This window comes from Aegilops tauschii, chromosome 7 (assembly GCF_002575655.3).
Source record: "Aegilops tauschii subsp. strangulata cultivar AL8/78 chromosome 7, Aet v6.0, whole genome shotgun sequence".
NCBI lineage: Eukaryota > Viridiplantae > Streptophyta > Magnoliopsida > Poales > Poaceae > Aegilops > Aegilops tauschii.
Window position 1 is genome coordinate 42,819,575 of NC_053041.3, and position 23,430 is coordinate 42,843,004.

The 23,430-nt window shown below is 47.6% G+C and overlaps 1 protein-coding gene across 1 annotated transcript; it reads right to left on the minus strand.

Moving 5' to 3' along the window:
* Positions 1–21,908: 21,908 nt before the first annotated feature.
* LOC109746290 (uncharacterized mitochondrial protein AtMg00860-like) lies at positions 21,909–22,499 on the minus strand. Its single transcript, XM_020305415.1, has one exon. The coding sequence runs from the start codon at positions 22,497–22,499 to the stop codon at positions 21,909–21,911; it is 591 nt and encodes a 196-aa protein (XP_020161004.1).
* Between the last annotated feature and the right edge of the window lie 931 nt (positions 22,500–23,430).

Below are 23,430 nucleotides of genomic sequence, written 5' to 3' on the forward strand. Positions count from 1 at the left end.
GGTTGAACAGTAGCCGGTGGAGGCTGGCTGAACAGGAGCCCGTGGATGAACAATAGTTGGTGGAGGCAGGAGGGAGACGTCGTGGATGAACAGTCGCAGGTGGAGGCTGGAGGAGGTCGACGGTAGATGAACAGTAGCCCGTGGAGGCTGGAGCGAGGCAGTAGACGGTGGATGAACAGTAGCCCGAGGAGTCCCGTTTTGCGGTATGCCACACCCTCCCGATGAACAGGACCCCTGTTTCCACCATAGGAGGTCGAAGAGAAGTTCATTTCCTCCGTTTTGTGGTATGCCACACCCCTCCCGATCAACAGGACCCCGTTTCGACCGTAGGAGGTCGAAGAGAAGTTCGTTTCCTCCGTTTTGCGGTACGCCAGACCCCTCCCGGTGAACAGGATCCCATTTTGACCGTAGGCGGTCGAACACAAGGCCGTTTCCTCCGTTCTGTGGTACGCCAGGCCTCGTTTCGACTGTTCCGTCCAAGCCGGTTGGCTCCCGATGAACATGACGCATTCCGTTGCCTCTCGATGAACACGATGCAGTTTCTCCGTTTCGACCCAGCCGGTTGGCTGCCGATGAACAGCACACCGTCGCTTCTCTCCGCTGCCTCTCCATGTACACGAGCCCTAGCCGTACGTATGCGCGAGTAGGCGTTCGAGACCCCGCCCGTATGTACGCACGTAGCCGTATTTACTTTCTTGCACCCTGGCTGTACGTACGTGTACACGATATTGACGGGACTGCGTGACATGCTACGTTCGCGCCTCTACTATGACACGTGCCCTTCCTTACTCGTCCACGGTTCATCACTGCAGCCTGCAGACAGACCGATCGACCAGTATGTACGTACACATTCGCGACCAGAATGACAACGCTACGTACGCTTCGACCAGGTGGGTCCTGACTATCAGGGAGGTTAGGAGGCACTTCCTTGCGTGCGAAGATATAGCTGGTGGGTCCCAGCTGTTAGGGGGAGAATCATATTTTTTGCCCGTAATATGGACGCACTTCCTTGCATGCGAAGATGTAGCTGGTGGGTCCCAGCAGTTAGGGGGGAAATGTTTTTTTCGCGAAATACGGTGGCCCGTCCGGTGGGTCTATGCTGTCAGGTGGAGGAATCATTATTTTGCGCGTAATAAGGAGGCACTTCCTTGCCGCGGCCGTCCCAGCTGGCAGCCTCTTCACGTATAGTACTCTTTCGATGGAAGTCGTTCCTTGACCACATTGACCACACCGCGCCGAGAGCACCAAGGCGGTGAACGACGGCGAGTTCAAGGAAGGGGACGACGTGGAGCCGGGGAAGACGCGACAGTGGATGCCCACGCGGAGAGGAGTACGAGGGTTGACTGGTTCGGCTATGGTGTGAGGCTGCCATCGCCGCAGAATAACAGGGGTTGTGGGTGAGTAGAGGGATGGCCTGGCCAGAGGTTGGAGTAGGGTGGGGCGGTCAGGCCTGCGCGGCAGCAGAGCCGGCCACGGGAGGCAGGAGCAGGCGGCACAACCGACGGTGGTTTGGGCGGCTGGAGCAAGAAGACCAGAGGTTGAAGAAGCACTACGGCCATTGGATGGACATCGTACAGTCACTGAAGGTAGAATCGTTCATATTGACTAAGTTGACAAAGCCCTCCGTCCGCGTCAACTTAGTAGGCCCACAAGTCAGCCTCCCAGTATGGTGGGTCCCAGCTAGCAGGGGGAGTATTCATTTTTTTTGTGCGTAATAAGGAGGCACTTCCTTGTGTGCGAAGATATAGCTGGTGGGTCCGAGCTGTCAGCGGGGGGAACGTTTTTTCGCGAAATACAGAGGCCCTTCTGGTGGGTCCCAGCTGTCAGGTGGAGGAATCATTATTTTGCACGTAATAAGGAGGCATTTCCTTGCGTGCGTCCGTGGACCCAGCTGTCAGCCTCTGCACGTACAGTCCACTTCCGATGGATGTCGTTCATTGACCATGTTGACCATGCCGCGCTGAGAGCACCAGGGCGGTGGACGACGGCGAGGCCTAGGAACGGAACGACACGGAGCCAGGGAAGACTCGGCAGTTGTTTCCCATGCGGAGGGGAGTACGAGGGTTTACTGGTTCGTCTGCCGTCGCCGAAGAATAGCAATAGGTGTGGGTGAGTAGAGAGACGGCTAGGCCAGCGATGGGAGTACGGTGGGGCGGTGAGGCCAGCGCGCAGCACAGCCGACCGCAGAAGGAGGGAGTAGGCAGTCCCACCGACGCTTGTTTGAGCGGCTGGAGTAGAAAGAGTAGAGATTGAAGAAGCACGACAACCGTTGGATGGACATCCAACAGTCACTGCTCTCGTGTGTTGACTAAGTTGATACGGCGTTGCGTGTGCGTCAACCTTTTTTTAGGAAAGCGTACGCGTCAACCTATAGTAGGCGCACAAGTCAGCCTCAAATGTGTCGAAAACATCATACAACTCATCTGCCATTATTTCTAATAATTTACAACCCATCTGTCGAACCCCTATCCTCTATTTCAACACTTTCGCTGCCTTCGTCGAGCGGTGTGCACATGATCACAATATTGAGCATGGCAATGACCATGACTACTGCATCGCACAGCTATGTGTGACGCAAGAAAATGTTGACTAATATCATCAAGCTGGACGCGAGGGCTGCCCTCTTCGAGCCCCTCATTTGTGAGAGTCTTGCACTTGCCCTTCATGTGTAAAGTGGTCTATAGAGGTGTTCATTTCCCAAGATGGTACTATCAACCATGTAAAAAGGAAAATTCAAGAAAAACATGTAAAAAGAAAAACCATGTCGTCTGGTGTCTTGCTCCACATTTGACCTAACAAATTCTGCAAGGATGAGTACTATTATGTTTTCTAATAAAAAAAGAGAATAGTTGACAAAATCCAGTATGACTAATGTCCAAAAATATTAATACTCCTCTTCTCTAATGGTAGAATAACACCAACACAGTTCATCTTCATATAGGTGACAGGAATTACTGAATAATATGTTGTCAAATACAATTTAATGTGCAATGTAGTATACGACAGGACTGTCGATGGTACTGTTCTTGTTCAGTTTTGACGAATGACATATCCAGACAACAAATCCGATAACTTTTGATCAAGATTACGAAAAATTAAAGAGAATTAACTTGAATAAGAGAGCAACCGACCAAGTTTAACAAACTACTGCTCTTAATTAGTAGAAATAATTATTTCTAAATCAAGTGAAAGATAGCCGTGTCCTTGATAATTATTTCCAAATCAAAGATAGTTGTGTCCTTAGTTTTCACATAGTGCATGCTCTCTATATCGCGTGTGTACATGTGGATTCGCTTTGACGTACATGATTCTAATAATCAGCACACACAACTATTGATATGCAAAATAATCTATGTACGTAATTAGTCTGCTCGAACCGCGGCATACTCCAAAACAGAAACCAATCACAAATACACAGTAATTAGCATCTCACATGGAGTTAACTCGATGAGGGGCAGATCAAAGTGGGTTCTGGGCAGCTGAGCAAGACAGGCACGTCACCTGAGTACCTGACTACCCGAGCTGTGCCAGATTAAGGCGAGGAGTTGCAGAGACGCAAGACTAAGGCCGGATGCGTGACGGTTGCTGTCGCTGATGGGCGCTGCCGCCACGTTTGGGTAGTGTCGTACGCATCAGCAACCGTCGCCGTGGCCGTCCACGGTGCCACAGACTGTGGTTGTACGCCTCGTCAACCAACTGACGCTCATAGCCGTGCCATGGCTCCGCCTGCTCAATGCCAGAGCATGGCCGGCCGGCCTGGATTCTACATCTACACCGCACGCCGCGCCGGCTCGGCCGCCGGGAGAAGAACCGAGCACTGCAGGGCTGGCTTAGCCGCGGTCAGACCTTGAATAACGATTTGCACCAGGGGCGCTACTCCTCTCGCGGACGTGTCCGCCTTGACGCCGCCACACCTGCCACGACACAGGTGCTCTACAGCTTCACGCCACGTTCTGGCCGGCGCCTAGGTAGTAATTCACCTGAAGAGCCCTCCTCCCATCTCTCTCCGCTTCCCCAGTCGCAGGCCAATTCCTTCTATCCACCTATTGCACCGTACACCATCCATCCACAGGATCAAGAACAATGGCTGGCAGCGGCGGTCGGGTCGACCTAGCTCATGCCGGCCCCGCCTTGAGTGCCACCACCATGGGGTGCATCGATCCCGAGCGAGCTCCACGCCGCACTCGCGCCCTATCACCCGCTTGCCTCCCCTGATGCCGCAGTCCTCTCTCCCTCGTTCTCTGTCCGCTGCTCACCCTCGTTCCTCTCTAGCCCTCTCACACAAGCACGCCAGAGAACGCCCCGCCGCCAGCGTCTGTCAAGCACGTGGCCAATGTCAACCCGAAGCGCCGCCACCTCGCCAGGAAGCTCGTATGCCATGAACTCGTCCTGCTAGCCTACGATTTCAACCAGAGATGTCCAGCAGAAAGAGCGCCACGACGCATATTCCCCGCCTTTGATTTGACGCAATTGAAGCACACCGTGGAGTATGGTCTTATAGGAGGAGGGGCCGAGGAATTGCCATCAGATGCGGAGTAGGATTCTTATCCTAGTCTGGAGGATGAGGTGAAGAAGAGTCCTGGTCTAGACTCTTTTATCTCAGCTTGGTTGATACGCCCGACAAGGCCCATACGCCTGAAAAGTGACCTACTGGAATCGTTTTTATGGGCAGAAACGCTGAACGGACTATAGTAGGTAGAGATTTGTAGGTAATAGATTAGTACCACCTCGGATATAGCTAAGTGGACGGACGACGGACGGACAAAAAATGAACAAAATTACGGTGGTAAGAAGCATAGCCCTTTATTAGTAGGTATATATATAGATATAGATATAGATATAGAGGTACAGATATAGATTACAGCCCATATTGTGGCCACGGTTAAAAATTATACGAAATTTTGCATATTTCGGTGCGGTCAACTATTTTTAATCCCAAAATTTCGAGTCACATTCAAACTAATTTGAAAAATAAATTTATATAAATATAAAATCCAAATAATTGTCCACGCATAAAAATCAATGGAATTTAAAATCTTGAAATGAAACTAATTCCCGGTTTGATGTGTTTTAAAAATGTAAAGCCCATTTCTCATTACTGATAGCCCATTTTCTGGGCAAGCCGCATGAAACTCTCCTCGTCTTGAAAGATTTGCAGCCCAGCAGGGCTGACAAAGCAAGTAGGCCTCGTTTGGGTATTTCTTAGAAAAATAGAACTGGGCTACCAATTTTCAGCAAGAAAAAAATACAACTGGGCTCATTATGTGGTAAACATAAATAAAACCCTGCCTAGATGGGCCACAGCCCCCGCACAGCCCCGTTGTTACCCTGATCCGTCTCTAAAACTAGTATAAATAACAACTGCTTGTTCCTAAAATAAATAAATAACAACTACGCGACCTGCTGGGTCCCTGGTGTCAGCCGCTCGTTGTGTAATTCTCTCGTTTATTGACTACGTTGACAATGGCGTGAGCCCTAGATGTCCAACCATTAGGAGAAACCATTTTTTGGGCTTGTAATAACGAGGCACTTGCTTGCGTACTGCCATGACCCTGGTGGATCCCTACTATCATCCTCTCCACGTACAGTCATCTCCTCGTTCCTCTCGGTTGTTGATGACGTTGACAACGCAAGAGGGCGGCGCACCGCGCACGGCGAGCGAACCATGGTGGAGGACGACGGTGAGGCCTCGGACGGAACGAACAGGAGCCATGGAAGATGCACCGGTCCAGTCGCAGGCGGAGGGGAGTACGATGGTTGACTAGTTTGGGTGCGGGTGCGTGTTGGGGCTAACGTCGCCGGAGAATAACAGGACGTGTGGGGGAATAGAGGGAGGGACTGGCCAAGGTTGGAGGGTATGGTAGGTCAGCAGTGGCGCAGCGAGCCGTGGGAGGCGGGAGCAGGCGGAACCGACGGGGTGGTTTGGTTTGGGCGGCTGGAGGAAGAAGACAAGAGATAGAAGATACACGATAGATGTTGGATGTCAATCCAACGGCTGGTAGGCAGAATCGTTTGTTGACTAGCTAGTAAGTCGATACCACCTTGGATAGGCTTTTTCCTCATGGGTCCCAAATGTCAGAATCCAAATATGTCACGGTCATGAAGCCTTTCTTATGAAAATTTACAGCCCATTTGGTGTGCTAGTTCAAAATAAGTTTGTGGGTGCTGGTGGGGGCTAATCACTTGGGTTCTGTAATGCACAGTGAGCTCAAGCAGCCGGCGAGAGTGATGTTATTTCCCTTGGTTGGGATTTGTTACAGCATTTCACTCTTAATTAAACGAATGGCAAGCCATTTGCCTTGTTTCAAAGAAAATATGACAGTCACAGCCGAGTTGAAAAGGGCAACAACATCCAACTCCAGCTTACAAACTGTACAAAAGCACGAGGGTTAATTATTCATCAGGTTTAGATAAAACCCAGATTGAAAAAGGCAACATCTAACTCCAGCACTGTTTCAGCAGTCACAGTCAAATGGATCGGTCAGGTCCATAGAATGAACATCCTGGGTCGTAAAATTTACTGGATTATGACCACAAGATGTTGTAAATAGAAGCCCGACACGTTCAGAAGCTCTTTTGTCCACCTGTAACTCCTTTTTTTTGCTCTTTGACATACCCATCCGTCAAAACCATGCTGTTGATAAACTTAAGTCTGATGGACAATAGTAACCTCGCATTCAGCAGGAAGAATGTGACAAATCTAGTGTTTGCATGGTTGACTACATATCGTTCTAGCGTTATTGTCTTCAATCGAATGTCATGAGAAGTGAGAAAATCCCGGTGCTTACAAATCCACCGATTGGTTATAACTTTCTTACCCCATCCTGTTGCCTAAATAGACATGAAGATTGAAAACAGTTAAGGTCTAAAAAAATAGTGTCGAAAGAGCAACAACTGAACGGTTAATTCTAGTACACTATATGCGGGCTTCCAATGTGCGTGAAATTATCACCTTTATATACAACTTCTTCAGACATGGAAAGCATTGCAGCAAGCCAATAATCTTATTCAGATCAAAACTATTCATTTGGATATATAAGATCTTGACAGAATCCAGCACCATTGATAGGCTATCCATGGAGAAACTCTTCATTGAGCATAGAACATAATATTAGTACAGAATGTGTACTCCAAGATGATATATAACTTATGCGCAGAAATTTAAAATGCAACTTATGGTTACAAGTGTAGATGATAATATACAGTACCTGAAGAACTGTGGAGCCAAACACCATCTTGAAATGAGCACGGAGATCATGTATTACACCCAAGGTCTCCAGTTTAGGCGCAGAGAGGACGGTTATTTGCGACGGTGAATAACTAGAATCAAGGATCAACCTTTGAAGTGAAGGGGCATCATGGATGATGAGCTACCTTCCATTAAAAGAAATTCCAATTCTTACAAGGTTAGGCGACTTTATTTGGAGACAACTAATTCTAACTGTGAAAACAAGCACCAAGCACTTCAGGGCAGGGCAACTGGAGTGGATGACGTTGTGCAATGAGGCCTCCGATATACGAACCCGCACAAATGAAAGTTTTTTGAGAAATGGGAGTCGAAGGTTTAGTACCGGATTGTCTGGTAGGTAGCACGGCGCAAAGGTGGCAGTATGGAGAGAGGAGGAAAACCGCGGGATGGACATCGGTGCTGAGGGCACAAGTACATGGCATTCGGTATTTGGTAGGTGATTTCCTCGGGAATAGTAGAACTCAAGCAGCTGTAGTTCTGTGAATTCAGGGGATTTCAGCCAGGCGTCCACCGTGCAGGGCATGGTATGCTTGCTCAGGTAGCATGACGGGATGCAGAGGCTTTGAACGGAGCCCTGGTGGGAGGAGATGATGGCTCTAGGGAGTTCAAAATCATTAAAGAGAGATAGCTGACGACAATCAAGATTAAGGGGCACGGCGCGCCATAGAGGGCGCCACAGAATTGAGAGGACTTGGGCGCGGCATCAATCCTTGGTGGGGAGAAGCGAGATGATCTCCCAAAGGATGGCGTCCGGGAGATCGCTGATGCGGTCCACCCGAGATTCTACAGGTTCCTGGGATCCGGTGGGGGCGGGCTCGCCGCTTCTCCCCACGCCCAGGTGTGGGATCTACAACAGGCGTCGCCACTGGTGGGAGCCTCGTCTTCTTGGCGCTGGGGTCAGCTGACTCCATTTTCCTCAAGGGCGTCGCGTCGAGCTCACGGATTTGAGCAGAGTAACGAATGATGAGCCTAGTTGTAGTGCGAGTGAAGAAGAAGGGGAGCTGGGGTTTTTCTGTAGTAGTGAGGAAGAAGGGGAGCTGGGGTTTTCTGTAGGAGCGAGGTGAGGAATTTGGGGGTACGAGTGGAGCGAGCCGACGTGAGGTGGGTGGGAGTGAGGAGGAAGAAGAGCACCCAGGTTTTGGGGGGGGGGGCAGTGTGCTGGGTGTGGGCAGCGCTTCTCATTAAGTAAATATATGGGCTTTTGAATTGATTTTATTATTTACTAGGGTGGATGGGCTGTTTTTTCTTGGGCCCAGAGAAACAATTACTACTAGTACAATGGAGACACTCTACAGCTACCCAGAAAAACAATTACTACTAGTACAGTGGATACACTACCGCTTCTGGCTCCTCCGAGGTCATCGAAACGTCTCCCTCTACTGAATGTCCTTTTACTTTTTTTCACCAACATGCGGGCCATGCAGCGCGCGGGCGGAGAGTCACCCCGTTTGTAGCGCGGCAGTAACGAGTCGTCGTATCACAAAACCCCACCTCCCCGCAGTCTAAGTTTGACGGACGAAGCAACCATCATTTCACTCTTCGCTGAATCCCTTCTCCCTTACCGTCTTCAACAAAGCCAACACTCGCATCTGCCACTGTTCTTCTCTCCCAACAAAGGGAAGGTAAGCGGATCCGTGATGTTGGTATATTTTCATTCAGACAAAAAAACTTTTGCAAAGCAGTAACTAATCCTCACTCTTTTTTTGTTTCATTGTCGTTGCGATTGTGTTTTCCTTTCAGTGGTCTCCTAGTATTCATCAGTTTCATGATGGACCAAGGAGAACCAGGCAAAGATCTGCCAATGTTGGAGCAGATGCGGGAGGCTGATCCCCATGAGACAGAGAGCTCCAAGAAGATGGAGGCAGCCACCGAGCCGACCCCAGATACGCTCACGGCCACTACTGAGATGGTCAACGCCCCGTTTGAGGTTGCAACCCCCGTGGCCCTGCAGGAGCAGTTTTCCCCCTTCGAGGACGTGTCCCCCCTGCTGAGCTGCCCAAGGTGATTTTCTTCTTTGCCGATCTCGATTGTGGTTTTTCATCTAAGTATGTGGTGATAAAAAATGCAAAATTTTATTAGCTTCGATGCCATGCTACCTTCCCTGTCATGCATACTTTTGACTCTACATAGTGGTTTAAATAACTTGTGTTTCTTATATTGGAAAGTAATTCAGAATTTGTTTCTGTTTCAATTAGAGCCCTGATGCAGACAAGGATTGTGTGGTTGTACATGTCACTCGCTATGAGGCGGATGACCTGAATATACGCACTGGGAAAATAGAGTTCTTAGGCTGTTGGATCCTGGAAGCCATTTGCACTTATACCAATGTCGAGATGTATTCCAGCCTCACTGTTGTCAGGCGTGTTGTCCAGGGTGTACTGAAGCACAAGAAGTTCAAAGCTACTACTTCGTTTGTGAGGCATACTGTTCTTGTCAAGCTTACGCAGGAAGATGATGTGGCATGCCTCCACAAACAAGTTTATGAGTGGCAAGGCCACAAGGTTATCTTCAGAAAGGTACACAGGATTGAGCTGCTGCCGGACGTCCTCGATGATGTTCATGGCAAGGTCCGTCTTGTGTCCATCCCAAATTAGATCGAGGCATGAAATAGTTGCCCCAGCTGGTGTTTAATAGTAGTTTGGATTGTGTCTAATTATCTGAACCTTGCCTATTATCGAGCCCTCTGGGGCTATTACTCCGTTTGAATCCGTCTATGGGAACTGCTGCTACTTTTGTGTGCCCGTGAATCATGTGAGAACCATCCTAATTGTTGCCGAAACAGATGCATCCTCACTAGTTTTTTCATGAATATGGCATGGTAAGACATAAGTTGTCACAGTTTATCATATGAGCAGTGTGTGTTTGATGAAATAGAGTACTCATTCGAGAACTGTGCGCCGACGTATACATAGGGTACGTAAGGCTGGTTAAGTACTTGTAAACACTGTTGGTGCTACCCCACTTGTAAGCAGTTGTGCAAAACACAGCACATTGGCTCAGCTAACACTAGAAGAGTCGGCTATCGACCAGCTAACAATCAATAATCTGCTGTCTGACATATAAGCAACTACGTATCTTGTTACAGTGGTTCATGCAGTTAACTGAGGCCACAATGTAAATTCCAAACATTCACACGCTAGTCCAGCGTTCATGTGGAACATTCACATTAAACTCGGCTCCATAAAATACTTGAAAATCATAATTTAAGCAATTTTATACATCTCAATGATTCATAGAACATAACAAACATGTACTAGTTCACAGCAAAAGACAAAGTTGTGAGAAGGTTTACAAATCAGGATAAATCAAGCAAGGCTTCTCTGAGCAAAGGGCCTCCCTACGCAGGCTTTAATTTCTTGGAGTTCACTCTATTTTTTCTTGTTGCCACCATCCAGGGTTAGGTTCCCTCATTCCAGAATAACCAATTATTAATTGTGTTCTCAGTTGGAATGTTGAACTGAACCAAGTAGTGCACTGACCATCTGAACTTCTTGTGCAGTTCCACTAAATTTAAGCACTGCTATTTGCAGAAATAAGCAGACCACAATGCCTCTTGTCCGCGCACCTGTCCCAAAAACCTCCGTGCAGCCGTGCCAGCTAGTCGGTCCATGGATGAACAGGGAGAAAGTGCATTCCCTACTAGGATGCAGTTGTTTTCGCTCGTCCCTGCACTGCAATCAGGAAGTAAAACGTATGAATCAGTTTCTTTTAGATTGCGTTGGTCATTCTACCTAGTTACTACCAATGTAGGAATACCTAGAAGACGGGTGGTTAGAGGACGGCAGCTAGGAATAGCCATCTCATCTTGTGCAGTTCTACTTAAACTGAGGTGTGTACTTTTGATTGCGCAGATAGAAACGATATGGAGACAGACATCCCTGTTTGCGCAAATATGAAATACGGTTATTTAAAAAGTGACAGTTATTTGCAGTGGCACATGATTAACAGCAGCATCTATTGTGTTATAATTGGCACTATATTGACAGTATGAAAGTGCCCTTAAGTAAGCAGCATCACATCACATGAACACTGCCACTAGATTAACATGCAGAACAATAGCATTAGTATTACTGTCATGAGAGTAGCACATGGTCAGTAACTGTGCAATCAATTTTTGCAGTTCCACTGGAATAAAGGAATGTTAGCGGTGTGAGATTTAAGTGTAACTGCAAAAACACAATTCATGGGAAATAAAGCAAGACAGAAGCACTTCATAAAATGGTGGTGGCATTGCTTCAATTTATCGACGGCGCTAGACCATTACTTAATAATGATATTAGGTGGCATTGCTTCAATTTATCGACGGCACCAGACCATTACTTAATAGTGACATTAGGTGGCATTGCTTAATGCTTCATGTGATTTTACATTAACGGTAGCGATATGGATGTAGGGATAGCAGGGGCATAAAGTGGTGAGGCAGATGTGGTTGCCGAGAGCAGCAAACACTCAGGCAGCATGTCTGCATTTGTCCCATTTTTTTATCTCCTCGACGACATTTTCCTATGTGAGCACAGAAAATCTAGACCCGCTCGTTCTCATTTGCTTTGTCCCCCAACACCCCTCACTTTCTTTCCTTTTTCGACCAAGAGACAGGTCCACTTCCCCCCACCCTTCGCCATCCACCACGCTTTCTTCGCCTTTTCAACCAAGAGACCGGTTGGGTTTGCCAGTATCTACTACTTTCCCCCATTTCCTCTTAGAACCAAGTCCTAGATTCATGCTACAACTTTCCCACTTTCTTCCCTGTTTGAACTAACTCTTAGATTCGACTGTATGAACTAGCTTTACCTCTAATAATAGTAAAAGTCTAGGTGGCTTTGGAACAGCCGACGAAAGTAGAAAAAGATCCACACGCAGTCACGCGGGAAGCTGGGGCTGTAGAGCAAGGCAGGTTTCGAAGGAATATATACCTGAGGGTCATCGGCATGTGGCAACGGCGTCGGGAGGCCGCATCTTGGCCACAATACCGCAGGGAGGAAGAGGGGGTCGGAGGCCCTCCTGAGCCGGCGCTGTCTTAGAGAGAACGGCACGGCCGCCGATCGGGACGCGCGGGCAGCTGTTGGTCTCCTCCCTCGCCGCTGATGACCATGTTAACGATGCACCTACACCCCTGCCCCCGTCGAGGTGGTTCGGCCGGATTTGTGACCAGCTGTGAGCAGAGAGAGTGTGGCCACCTATGTCTTGCTTAGATCTGGAGAGCATGAGAGAGTGAAGGAGAGGAACCCTAGTAAAGCAAGTGCTGAGGCTCCTGCTTATATATAGTGGAGTGATTTTGTTGTACCAGCCGTTATTAAATTGAATACGCGCAAACCACTATTTTCATTTAAAGTTCAAGTAAAAATAAAACTCGATCAATAACGTGCCACCGCGTCCAGGACGCACAATACTGTATCATTCACGTGCGGTCCCCGACCCTCCATCAAGTTGAAAACTGGGCTACTCAAAATGTCAATTGGGATGCCTCTTTGTAAACAAATGCGCTCCTACGTGTACCCGTGAGTGGGTGTGAGAGAACTAGTGCGTGCGTGCATTGCTTCTCTTCGTGAGAGTACAATATACTACGCCCAAAGAGCGTTCGCTACAAGAGTAATAGTATAAGTGTGTGATGTGTGAGTTAAAATAAAAGGTGCACGACGTCTTTTATTTTTTAGAAGTTCTGAGGGTAGGGTGTGAATAGCACATATGTGTGTGATGTCTACCTATAGATAGACGGTGGGTGCGAGAGGACTCGGGAGAGTCGTGACTCGTGAGGGTGCGTGTGTGCGTGAGAGAGAGGGGGCACGTATCAATGCAATGCATGTGTCCATAAATCATATCTGACAAACGCTCGCCAAAAGCCGTTTCCTGACGAACGCCATAAGAACCGTTAGATCGGCATCCGACAGTGTCAGTTTTGCCATGTCATTTAATAGAACAGCCACTCCTCCGACACACAAATCTTCCACGTGAGTGTTAGCAACTGTCGTATGCTCCTCCCTCCGTTTCAAAATGTAGCGCATATAGCTTTATTGAAAAGTCGAACCTCGCAAACTTTTACCGAGTTTTCGTATACCAAAATGCACATATAGAATACCCAGTATATATCATTTCATTCATCTTCGAGAGGTAACTATAAAGATGGGGGAGGAGTGTACAAAGAAAGACCGTTGTATGACCTGCAGCAATTTCAACCATCCTTTGGTGTGGAGGAATATCGTAGGAACTCGATATGATATGATTTTTATAGGGTTTTTCCTTTAGAGCCAATTGGTTCATAGGAATAGATTCATATACTCCACATTTCAAAGGAAAATAAACATGATATCATTTTTATAGCTTTAGAGCCACTTGGTTCATATGAATGGATTCCTATACTCCCATTATTTCAAAGGAAAATAAACATTAGCTTATATTCAATAGAAAAGTTCCTATGATGTGAACCAAATGACATCTCTTTTCTAATCCCTCCTCATAGGAATTGAGATACATGTCAGTTCTAGATTCAATAGAAAAGTTCCTATGGTGTGAACCAAATGACATCTCTTTTCCAATCCCTACTCATAGGAATTGAGAGACATGTCATCTCTCTCCCTACAATTTCCATGTATACATCTTCTCTATTCCTAAATAGCTAGTACAGCCCACTAGTAGCTTTTTTCCTGGACATGCAACTATGGCACAAGAACACGTCATGCATGCAAGTCATAAATCACATTGTTTTTGTACTCTATGCATGCAAGCACCACATCATCAATTCGTGCATGTTACTCATAAGTTATTTCTTGCATTAGATTTTGTATTGACAATGTATGTGTTGGTCATGTGTGCACATATGTAGTTCACATTCACATTTCTGTTAGAAATGTCATTCTTTTAACTGCAATTCATTTTTTCTCTTTGTATTACATTTTCATTTTAAGCATACATTCACTTCCCATTAGTTATAGATGCTTCTGGAGGAACTTTTATGCATTATTTTGAGTAGCAAATTTCACGCGGCCGCGGGTATATCAAAATGCGGGGCCCATGCGTCATTGCCTTTCGGTCGAACCTACGTCCACAATTTTTTGTACTACGTATATCTCCACTGGTCCCCGAACCCAAAATGCTGCCTCGTTCTCGTAAAACCAAGCGGCCCACCCGTGTTAAGGCGTCGACTCAAACTCAATCCCTCTACCGTTTACTACGCCGTGGCCCTGCACACCGTAGTACTCCTACAAACCCTACCCATCACACGCATCATCGGTTTTCTTTAAGATGACGAGGGAGAAGCGGTTTTGTAGTGGAGGCTCCTACCCTAGGGTGCCCTAGGTAGCTGCCGCACGCATCATTGATTTTCTCTTTTCTTTATGCTCTTGCGCCCTAGAGTGAAATGATGGTTGCTTCGTCCGTCCAGCTTAATGCGGGAGAGGTGGGGCTTTGTGATTTGACCACTCATCGCTCATTTACTACTACAGCGGCGCTACGAATGGGGTGCCTCCAAGTCCAACCGCTACTCCGAACTGTAATTTGGTGCATTGCACGTGGAACAAGATGGTGGATGGGCCACATGTCTGCCAAAGGGGTCCTGTTAAGTGTGTCGCCATTTCATGTGCGAACTGACCCTGCATGAGTTGCTACGCCAACATGACAGGAGCAGCCTACCACTTGGTTTTGCTCCTTGGTGAATCCCAACTATATTGATCTAAAAAGATACTACTCCCTCTGTCTCGGTTTATAGGGCGTGCATGTAGTTCTAGGTCATCCATTTGACTAACTAAATATGAGTTACTATGTCACAGAAAGTATATCATTGGACTCTTAAGCGGATGTAGTTTCTAAACATATATTGTTCATCACATATATAGCTAGTTAAATTCTCAACCTAGAACGACATGCATGCCTTGTAAACCGAGACGGGGGAAGTAGTAAAAATGAGGTGATGTTACCGAGCGGTAGGTGGGGGAGCATGGCCTGTCATGCGGTCCCACGTGTCATGATGTACCAAGGCGATGCGCGTCCCTCTTGAGGCAGAACAATGGCAGAAGCAATATGTGGTTTTCTTGACGGAGATGATGGTGAAGCAGATTCAGCAAAGTGTGAAATTATGGTTGCTTCATCCGTCTGGGAAGGTGCGGCATTGTGATTTGACGTCTCATTGCTCATTACTACTACTGGGGCGCTACGCTGGGGTGCGCCCCCTGCAGTTCTACACTGTTATTTGGTGCATGACACGTCGACCTAGTTGCTATATGTCCCACATGTCGGCAAGAGGAAGTACAGAATTCATGAAAGCGAGCGTCTCCACTCTTTTAGTACGACGGAGGAGTACCAAAGCTTGGTTTTTGCTGCTTCGCGCGACCCATCGATACAAACCCGGACTAAAAAAGGCGAGGGCGGGCCATTTCCCGCGCGGTAGGCAGGGGAGTTTGGCATAGTCTGTTCAAGGCAACGAGGTAGGAAGGGAAACAAGCAAATATAACTTAGTTTTGGGAAAATCTGATTTTACGGAGTACGTACCCACTATGGAGGTAGTACTACTTACTACACCCTCCTTTCCGGTTTATAGGGCCCATCTAAAAAATTTGTTTTTCCGTTTTATAAGTCCGAATTCTACTAGTAGTACCATCACATGTTTGATTTCGAGGTGCATTAAATCACCCGATGCAAGCAGTATCGAGAAAAAACTCACCAATGCATGTAGAAGTTCATGGAAATTTAGTGGCCATGCATGCATTCGTTGTAATTAATGCATCGGTAAACATAACTTCTTGAGAAAAACGAGCGTACCAATTACTTGTGCAAACTACGAAATTAATTCCACCACTCACCGTCTACCTTGGTTGGAGAGATTTTGAAATTGAGCCATAAACCGGAAACGAGGGAGTAGTAACATAGCCTAGGGTAGCTTGCTGCACCACGAACTCCAAGGAAATTGTTGTAGCACTACTCCTATGTACCATTGTACTACTCCTACTACTAAAAGACATATATTTCAAACAATATGATAATCTCTCTAACCAAGGTAGGGACGGGGGGAGTAACGAAGGGAATAGTAAAATTTTCTCCTCGTCCTGCGAGCCACCGCGCGCGTGGGTGAGCACTACAAAAAAAGACACATCCGTGACATTTTAGGCTGAACGAATTTTTTTTCTGTCATGCTTATGACACTTCTATGACGATAATTGTGACAAAACCCAGTATCATCATAGATGTGGTGGGCTCCTACTTATATGGCAAAAAATCATGACATAAAATGGGCTTTTCGTCCTGGGCGGTGTGGCACCCCGGCTCAGAGCAACCGGTTTACCTTGCATTGCCAGCCTAGAGATCTAGTCTTCTGGCAACACACAACAACTTGGTACAGAAAACAACCGCTTTATTGATGGTAGAGGAAACATAGGTTCGATATTACATTAGATAGCGAGGCCAAGCGGCACACACGGTGCGGCTAAACAGTATGTACATTATTTAATGAACATAAAAGGGGCCTCGATCACGACAACTATGCGGCAGCATAACGACGACGAAGCGGAACTCCATAGCACAGGGACACCGATGTGGACACGGTCTAGACACGGGAAGCACTCCGATCGGTAAGACTTTCCTGAAAGCTGGCATGACACGCCAGGTTAGTACATTGAATGTACTTGCAAGCTCACAACAAATAAAAGCATAATGGCAAACAATAATATGAAAATTAAGCAGGTTAAATGCAATGATTCAACATACTACTCATGAAGTGAACATGCTTGTGCACCGAGTTCCTCGGACTCGCTTACCATACGGGTTACCTCGTAACCAATCTCATCAATACGGTGATCACTCCCGGATCACAACGGAAACCAGCTCTTTGGTTCCAACAACAACCATCTTCATGGTTTCAACAATCTCATCACATAACCAGTCCCAACCATATAAGTTTACTGTGCAAGATTAAATTATTTATGTTGATCCATGTTGTGACCTACTATGAACTGGGTCCGTAACCGAGGACGCGGCTATCGATAGATTTAACACACACTCTGCAGAGGTTAGTACACTGTACCCACACCACGGAATCCATGGCCTCGAGCTCCCATTTGGGTGGACCAACGACATTCCGACAGAACCAACCCATTGTCATGACACTCTCCCAGCCACTTCGACCAACTCCCCTCTGGGCTAAGTCATGGGTGTTCCCGATGTCAACCCATGACATCCATGGCTACGGTCGTGGCAAAACTTAAACGGCCCCAAACGGGGACAAGGTACCATACAACAACAACGGGCACACAAGGTTATGTCTGCTTACTGGGCCAGGGTACCGCACGCCCATAACCTTCCCTCGTTGGAGGCACCGACCAGAGGTATGACAACGGCCCGAATAAAGGCCTTCCCATAAAGGAAAATGTGGTTGCACTGGGAAGCTCGATTCGGTGGCACCATGACTCGATCAACATTATGTTCAAGTTGAATTATCATCGGGTTTAACTTGAAATAAAAGAACTCAAGCCATAGTATGCCATGAACATGCAAATATCTGACATGCACCTATATTCACATAGCATTGAAATGAAACGGATCAACATCATAGCATCATTCTGCATGTACTACTAATCACTTTAGAGACACTTGTTTTAACTCACTGGTTTTAACCCAATCATTTTTAGTTATGACATTAGCATGGGGAAAATGATAAATCATTTATGAAAATAATACCGCTCATAATCAAACCATAGGCATGCTACCAAAAATAACTCTACTGCATCACACTAGTCCATGCACTCAAGTACTACGGCAAGCTAAGCAATTCAAGCATAACAAATGAACTAACATAATCAATATTTATTAAATGATTAAATGCATGAAATAAACCATATTCAAGTTGGAAAATCATAGTTATTGAAATGACACCATGCAAATATTTCTGTGGCTCGGCTTAGCACAGAGGAGGGTCACACTCCTCCTGGTTCTCCTCAAGGCAAGTTTCTCCTTCTGAAAATAATTAAAAACAGCAAAAGAAAATATCAAGAACCCTTCTGAAATTCACCAGAAATTCTAGACAGCAAGGAAAAACCTCAAATTTGGTGTGCCGCTAGAGTATTCAGTACAAAACCAATGCAAAAAGAATCAACTCATTTGGACTTATAGATTAGGAGTTAGAGCTGGTCAAAGTTTCTGGTCAAATTTGATTTAAATCTGAATAAAAAGAAAATCCAGGGGGGTGACGTCGAAGGCGTATTCAGAGAATACGCCTCCACTCGTACCGCTTCGGGCGCAAGTGGAGAGGCTGACAGCGGGCCCCTCAAGTTAGGTCTGGAGAGAGAGAGGGAAACAGAGGAGGGGCGGTGCGTCGCCGGCATTTCTCTGGCAAGGAGAGGTCGGCGGCCGCCGTGGAAAGGATAGGGAGATGCGCAAGGCTGCGGCGAACACGCACGTACATGAAACGCGGCGAGAGGTGGACGGACGTGGTCGGCGTGGTCGTCTCCAATGGCTGCAGTGGGCAGAGCTCGTCAGAGAAGAAGACGCCAGCGTCGAGGGGTCGTCCCAGTGGCTCTAGAGGGGTCGGCTAGCTTCAGTGGTTCACCAGGGAGTCGCCAGAGAAGTGGGTCGAGCTCGAGGAGAAGTGGAGAGGTGGGGGACAGAGAAAGGGGATCGCCGGTGATCTCGGGTCGGGGACGGCGGCCAGAGGCCTGCCCGGCTGCGCTGCGGCTTCCTACAGGGTCGTGGAGGTTGAGTGGGTGGAGAGGTGAGGAGAAATGAGCTCGGGAGGGGTCTATTTATAGGCGAGGCCGAGGCGGAGCTCGAGAGCTCGCCGGAGTCTCTGGACGCGGCGCACGGCAACGAGGAGTGTCAGTGAGAGAGGGAGAAGTGGCCAGGGCTCATGCGGCCACTGTTCGAGCTCGTGGATGAGCACAGGACGCACGGGAGGGCCTATAGAGTTGAGCACGGGGGCACTGTGCTCCTCTGGCGCGACGCGCGCGTGATCGCTGTGGAGTCTCCGGCGTCGGCGAGCGGCAGCGAGGGTGCTGGGGAGGTGAAGCGAGGCTGGTGGCGCGGTGCGGCATGCTGGGCTTGACGCTGAGACGAGCACAAGCTCAACAGAGGCTCGGGCGCCGCTCAGAGCACGTCGACGGCGTGCTGGAGCCCGTGTCCTCACGCGGTCACCACACACATTGTGCCATCGTGACGCCCAGGTGATGCCAAACTATGTCTAGGCTATCAACCGTGGATTCTTTAGGCTAGGAAAGGATTTAGCAAATCACCAGGATGAGTGAGTTGATCACAACACTTACTGAAAGTTTATGGACAAAAACTTGTGGCTTAATTTGTGATCAAACCATAAAGAGTTAGGAGCTGAGCTTTGAGGTTTAGTGTTAGGTTACTAAGGTAGTGATGCTCAAGAAAAATTCAGCTCCAAAAGATCAAGGAATAATGCACTTGATGTACAAACTGCATTTTTAGGTCAGAATGCAAATGAATTTTCCTAGCAAAATTGGGCGACATGACCACTCGATATTTTTGCATAGGATGATGAGGCATTGTCCAAAGGGTGTGTGGGAATTTTCGCAGATTTTTGTGGGCAAGAAAATGAGGGGTTGCTTTGGAGTGAAAGTGAAAAATTTCCATTTTCAGGGTGAAAATGAATATTTTCCTTAGAAGAATTTTTTTCCAAAGCAATGTGAGGATGAATGAGAGATCAAGAGAGGTTGTGGGAGGTGATTGGAGTCACTTGGGTGAAAATCAAAACAATGCCCAAGTGCTAAGTCCAAACGAATTAACTCAAAATCCAAATAAAAAGGAAAAAGCAAAGGAAAATCATGATGGCAAAAACCAGGGTGTCACAAACCTCCCCCACTTAAGATGAATCTTGTCCTCGAGATTCGGTTGCTTGGGAAAACAATTCTGGGTAAGACGCTCTCAAGAAGTCCTCTCTTTCCCAGGTTGCTTCTTCCTCGGTGTGATGCTCCCACTGTACCTTATAAAATTTTATCACCTTACTGCGAGTGACTCTTTCCATTTCTTCCAATATTCAGAATGGTTCCTCCTCATAGGTTAAATCCTTAGCAAGCTCTATCTCTGCCATATCAGTCCTTTTCTCAGGTGGCGAGATACACCTTCTCAATTGTGAGACATGAAACACATGGTGCACTTCTGACAATTCCGGTGGTAGTTCCAACTGGTAAGCCACTGTACCAACTCTGGATATAACTGGGAATGGGCCAATATATCTGGGTGCAAGTTTTCCGTGGGTCTGGAAGCTCTTGACTCCTTTCATGGGTGTGACTCGGAGGTAACCTTACTCTCCGGGTTCAAAACTGATATGTCGGTGCTTGGAGTCATAGTAGCTCTTTTGTCAGGACTTGGCCACTTGTAGCCTATCTCGGATCTCTTTGACTTTTTCTCAGCCTCCATCATTAAGTCAGTTCCGAAAATGCGGCTATCTCCGGTTTGAGACTACTTTAGCGGAGTGTGGCACTTACAGCCATACAGAGCTTCATAGGGTGACATCTTGAGACTGGTCTGGAAACTGTTGTTTTAGGAGAACTCAACATAAGGTAGACAATCTTCCGACTTGGGTCCTTGCGCCAGAGCACACGCTCAGAGCATATCTTCAAGTATTTGATTCACTCGCTCAGTCTGCCTGTCTGTCTGAGGATGGTAGGCGGTGCTATACTTTAGTGTGGTCCTCAAAGCTTGATGGAGACGTGACCAGAATGCTGGGGTAAAGAGAGAACCTCGGTCGGAAGTGAGAGTTCTTGGTACTCCATGTAAACTGACGATTCTGGACACATATAGCTGTGCGAGTTGATTGGCTCGGTAGGTGGTTCGGATGGGAATGAAGTGAGCTACCTTTGTGAGCATGTCCACCACAACCCATACTGCATCATTTCCTCGATGAGTCTTTGGCAGGCCTGTGATGAAATCCATGCAGACAACGTCCCACTTCCATTGTGGAATGGGTAAAGGTTGGAGAAGTCCGACGGGTTTCTGATGTTCCGCCTTCACCTTGTTACATATGTCGCAACAAGCGACAAAATAGGCAATATCCTTCTTCATTCCGTCCCACTAAAATATTTGTCGAAGGTCTTCGTACATCTTGGTACCTCCTAGGTGAATCGAGTATGAAGATTTGTGTGCTTCTGCCAAGATCTTCCTTCTCAGGTCTGCTTGCTCAGTTACGCAAATCCGACCTCGAAACCTTAGAGTACCTTGCTCATCTTTCGACAAATCCTTGGTCTTGCCTTCCTGCATACGCTTGACATGGTGTTGCAGCACGGCATCATCCAGCTGGGCCATGCGGATTTCTTCCTCGAGTGTAGGGGTGACTTCCAATATATTGGCGAGGTCAGCCTCAACAATAACTAGGTTAAGCTAAGCGATCTCTTCTTGGATTTCGGGAGGCAAGACTCCATCAGGGCGTTCAGGTTGGCAGGCTTGCGACTGAGGGCATCGGCAACCACACTGGCCTTACCGGGATGGTAATTTATTCCAAGATCATAATCCTTGACCAATTCGAGCCATCTTCGCTATCAGAGATTCAAGTCCGGTTGGGTGAATATATACTTGAGACTCTTGTGGTCGGTAAATATCTGACATCTTTTGCCAATGAGGTAGTGCCTCCAAATCTTCAACGCGTGCACAACTGCGGCCAATTCCAAATCATGTGTTGGGTAGTTCCCTTCGTGTGGTCGTAGCTGTCTAGATGCGTAGGCTACAACCTTGCCATCTTGCATGAGTACACATCCAATACCTCTCCTGGATGGTCACAATATACATCAAAGCTGCGATAGATGTCTGGGAGGGTCAACACAGGTGCTGACGTCAATCGGGTCTTCAACTCATTGAAACTTTTCTCACAGTCCTCAGACCATACAAACTTTTGATCCTTCTTGAGGAATTCTGTCATGGGCTTGGCAATCTTAGAGAAGCCTTCAATGAATCGACGGTAATATCCGGCTAATCCAAGAAAACTCCGAATCTCAGACACTGTCGTGGGTGCTGTCCAATCAAGCACGTCCTTCACTTTTCTTGGATCCATGGCTATGCCTTCTGCTGAAAGAACATGCCCCAAAAATCTGACTTGCTTGAGCCAAAATTCACATTTGCTGAATTTCGCATATAGCTTATGGTCGCAGAGCCTTTGCAAGACTGCTCTGAGATGTCCCTTGTGCTCTTCTTCACCTTTCGAGTATATGAGGATGTCATCAATGAAGACCACCACGAATTTATCCAAGAAGTCCATGAATACTTTATTCATCATGTGCATGAAGAAAGCAGGGGCATTGGTGAGGCTGAAAGACATGACTGTATATTCATAAATACCGTATCGAGTGGTGAATGCGGTCTTAGGAATATCCTCCTTCTTGATTTTGAGCTGGTGATATCCGGTCCTCAAATCAATCTTGGAGAATACTTTTGCCCCACTGAGTTGTTCAAACAAATCATCAATCCTCGGAAGCGGGTATTTGTTCTTGATAGTGACATCATTCAACTAACGGTAATCCACACACATCCGAAGACTGCCGTCTTTCTTGACTACGAAGATTGCGGGTGATCCCCGTGGTGAAGAGCTTGGACGAATCACTACAACAAAAACCTTTATATAGCAACGCATATCTACCAACGATCGAGAACATGTGTTGTTGATTCACCTCCCACCTCCCACGCCCCACGGAGAGCTAACCTCCCACCTCCACATTATCTGTACATCCACCGTGCGAATATCACGCAGCCAAGTAGAGTTGAAAAGAAAAAAATGTTAGATCTTTTCTCTCCGCCATCTCCCTTCGCCGATTCCTCTCCCACACTCGCCTGGTTTTCCCTAATCTCTTCCCTCCGATCCTCTGCCGATGAGGAATCCTCCATGCCCTAGCGCCCCCACATCCATGGGACGCCAGCGCGCCTCTGCACCTCATCTGGTGTGATGGCCCGGTGTCTCCGCACCCGCGACTGCCGGCTTGGGCTCGACGGTGATCCTCGGCCTCGGGACCTCGGCTTCGACGCCCACTGTTTAGTAAGGCTGCCCCCTCCTCCCCTTCGCTCTTACCCTTCCCGTTGGTTTGCTGCCTACGTACATGCCCGCCGCACCTGACGCGCGAGACCATGGGCACGACGCACACCGTTTCTGTGCCCCTTGCCCCGGCGTCTTAGCGCTACCTCCAGTTGTTTGATGGGATCGCCCATTCTCCGCTGCGGCAAGCAGCTGACACCTATCCCCAAGCGCGGCCTCGGCG

Coding starts and splice junctions, on each gene's coding strand:
- LOC109746290 (XM_020305415.1), bottom strand. CDS start 22,499: ATGTCTTTCAGCCTCACCAATGCCCCTGCTTTCTTCATGCACATGATG.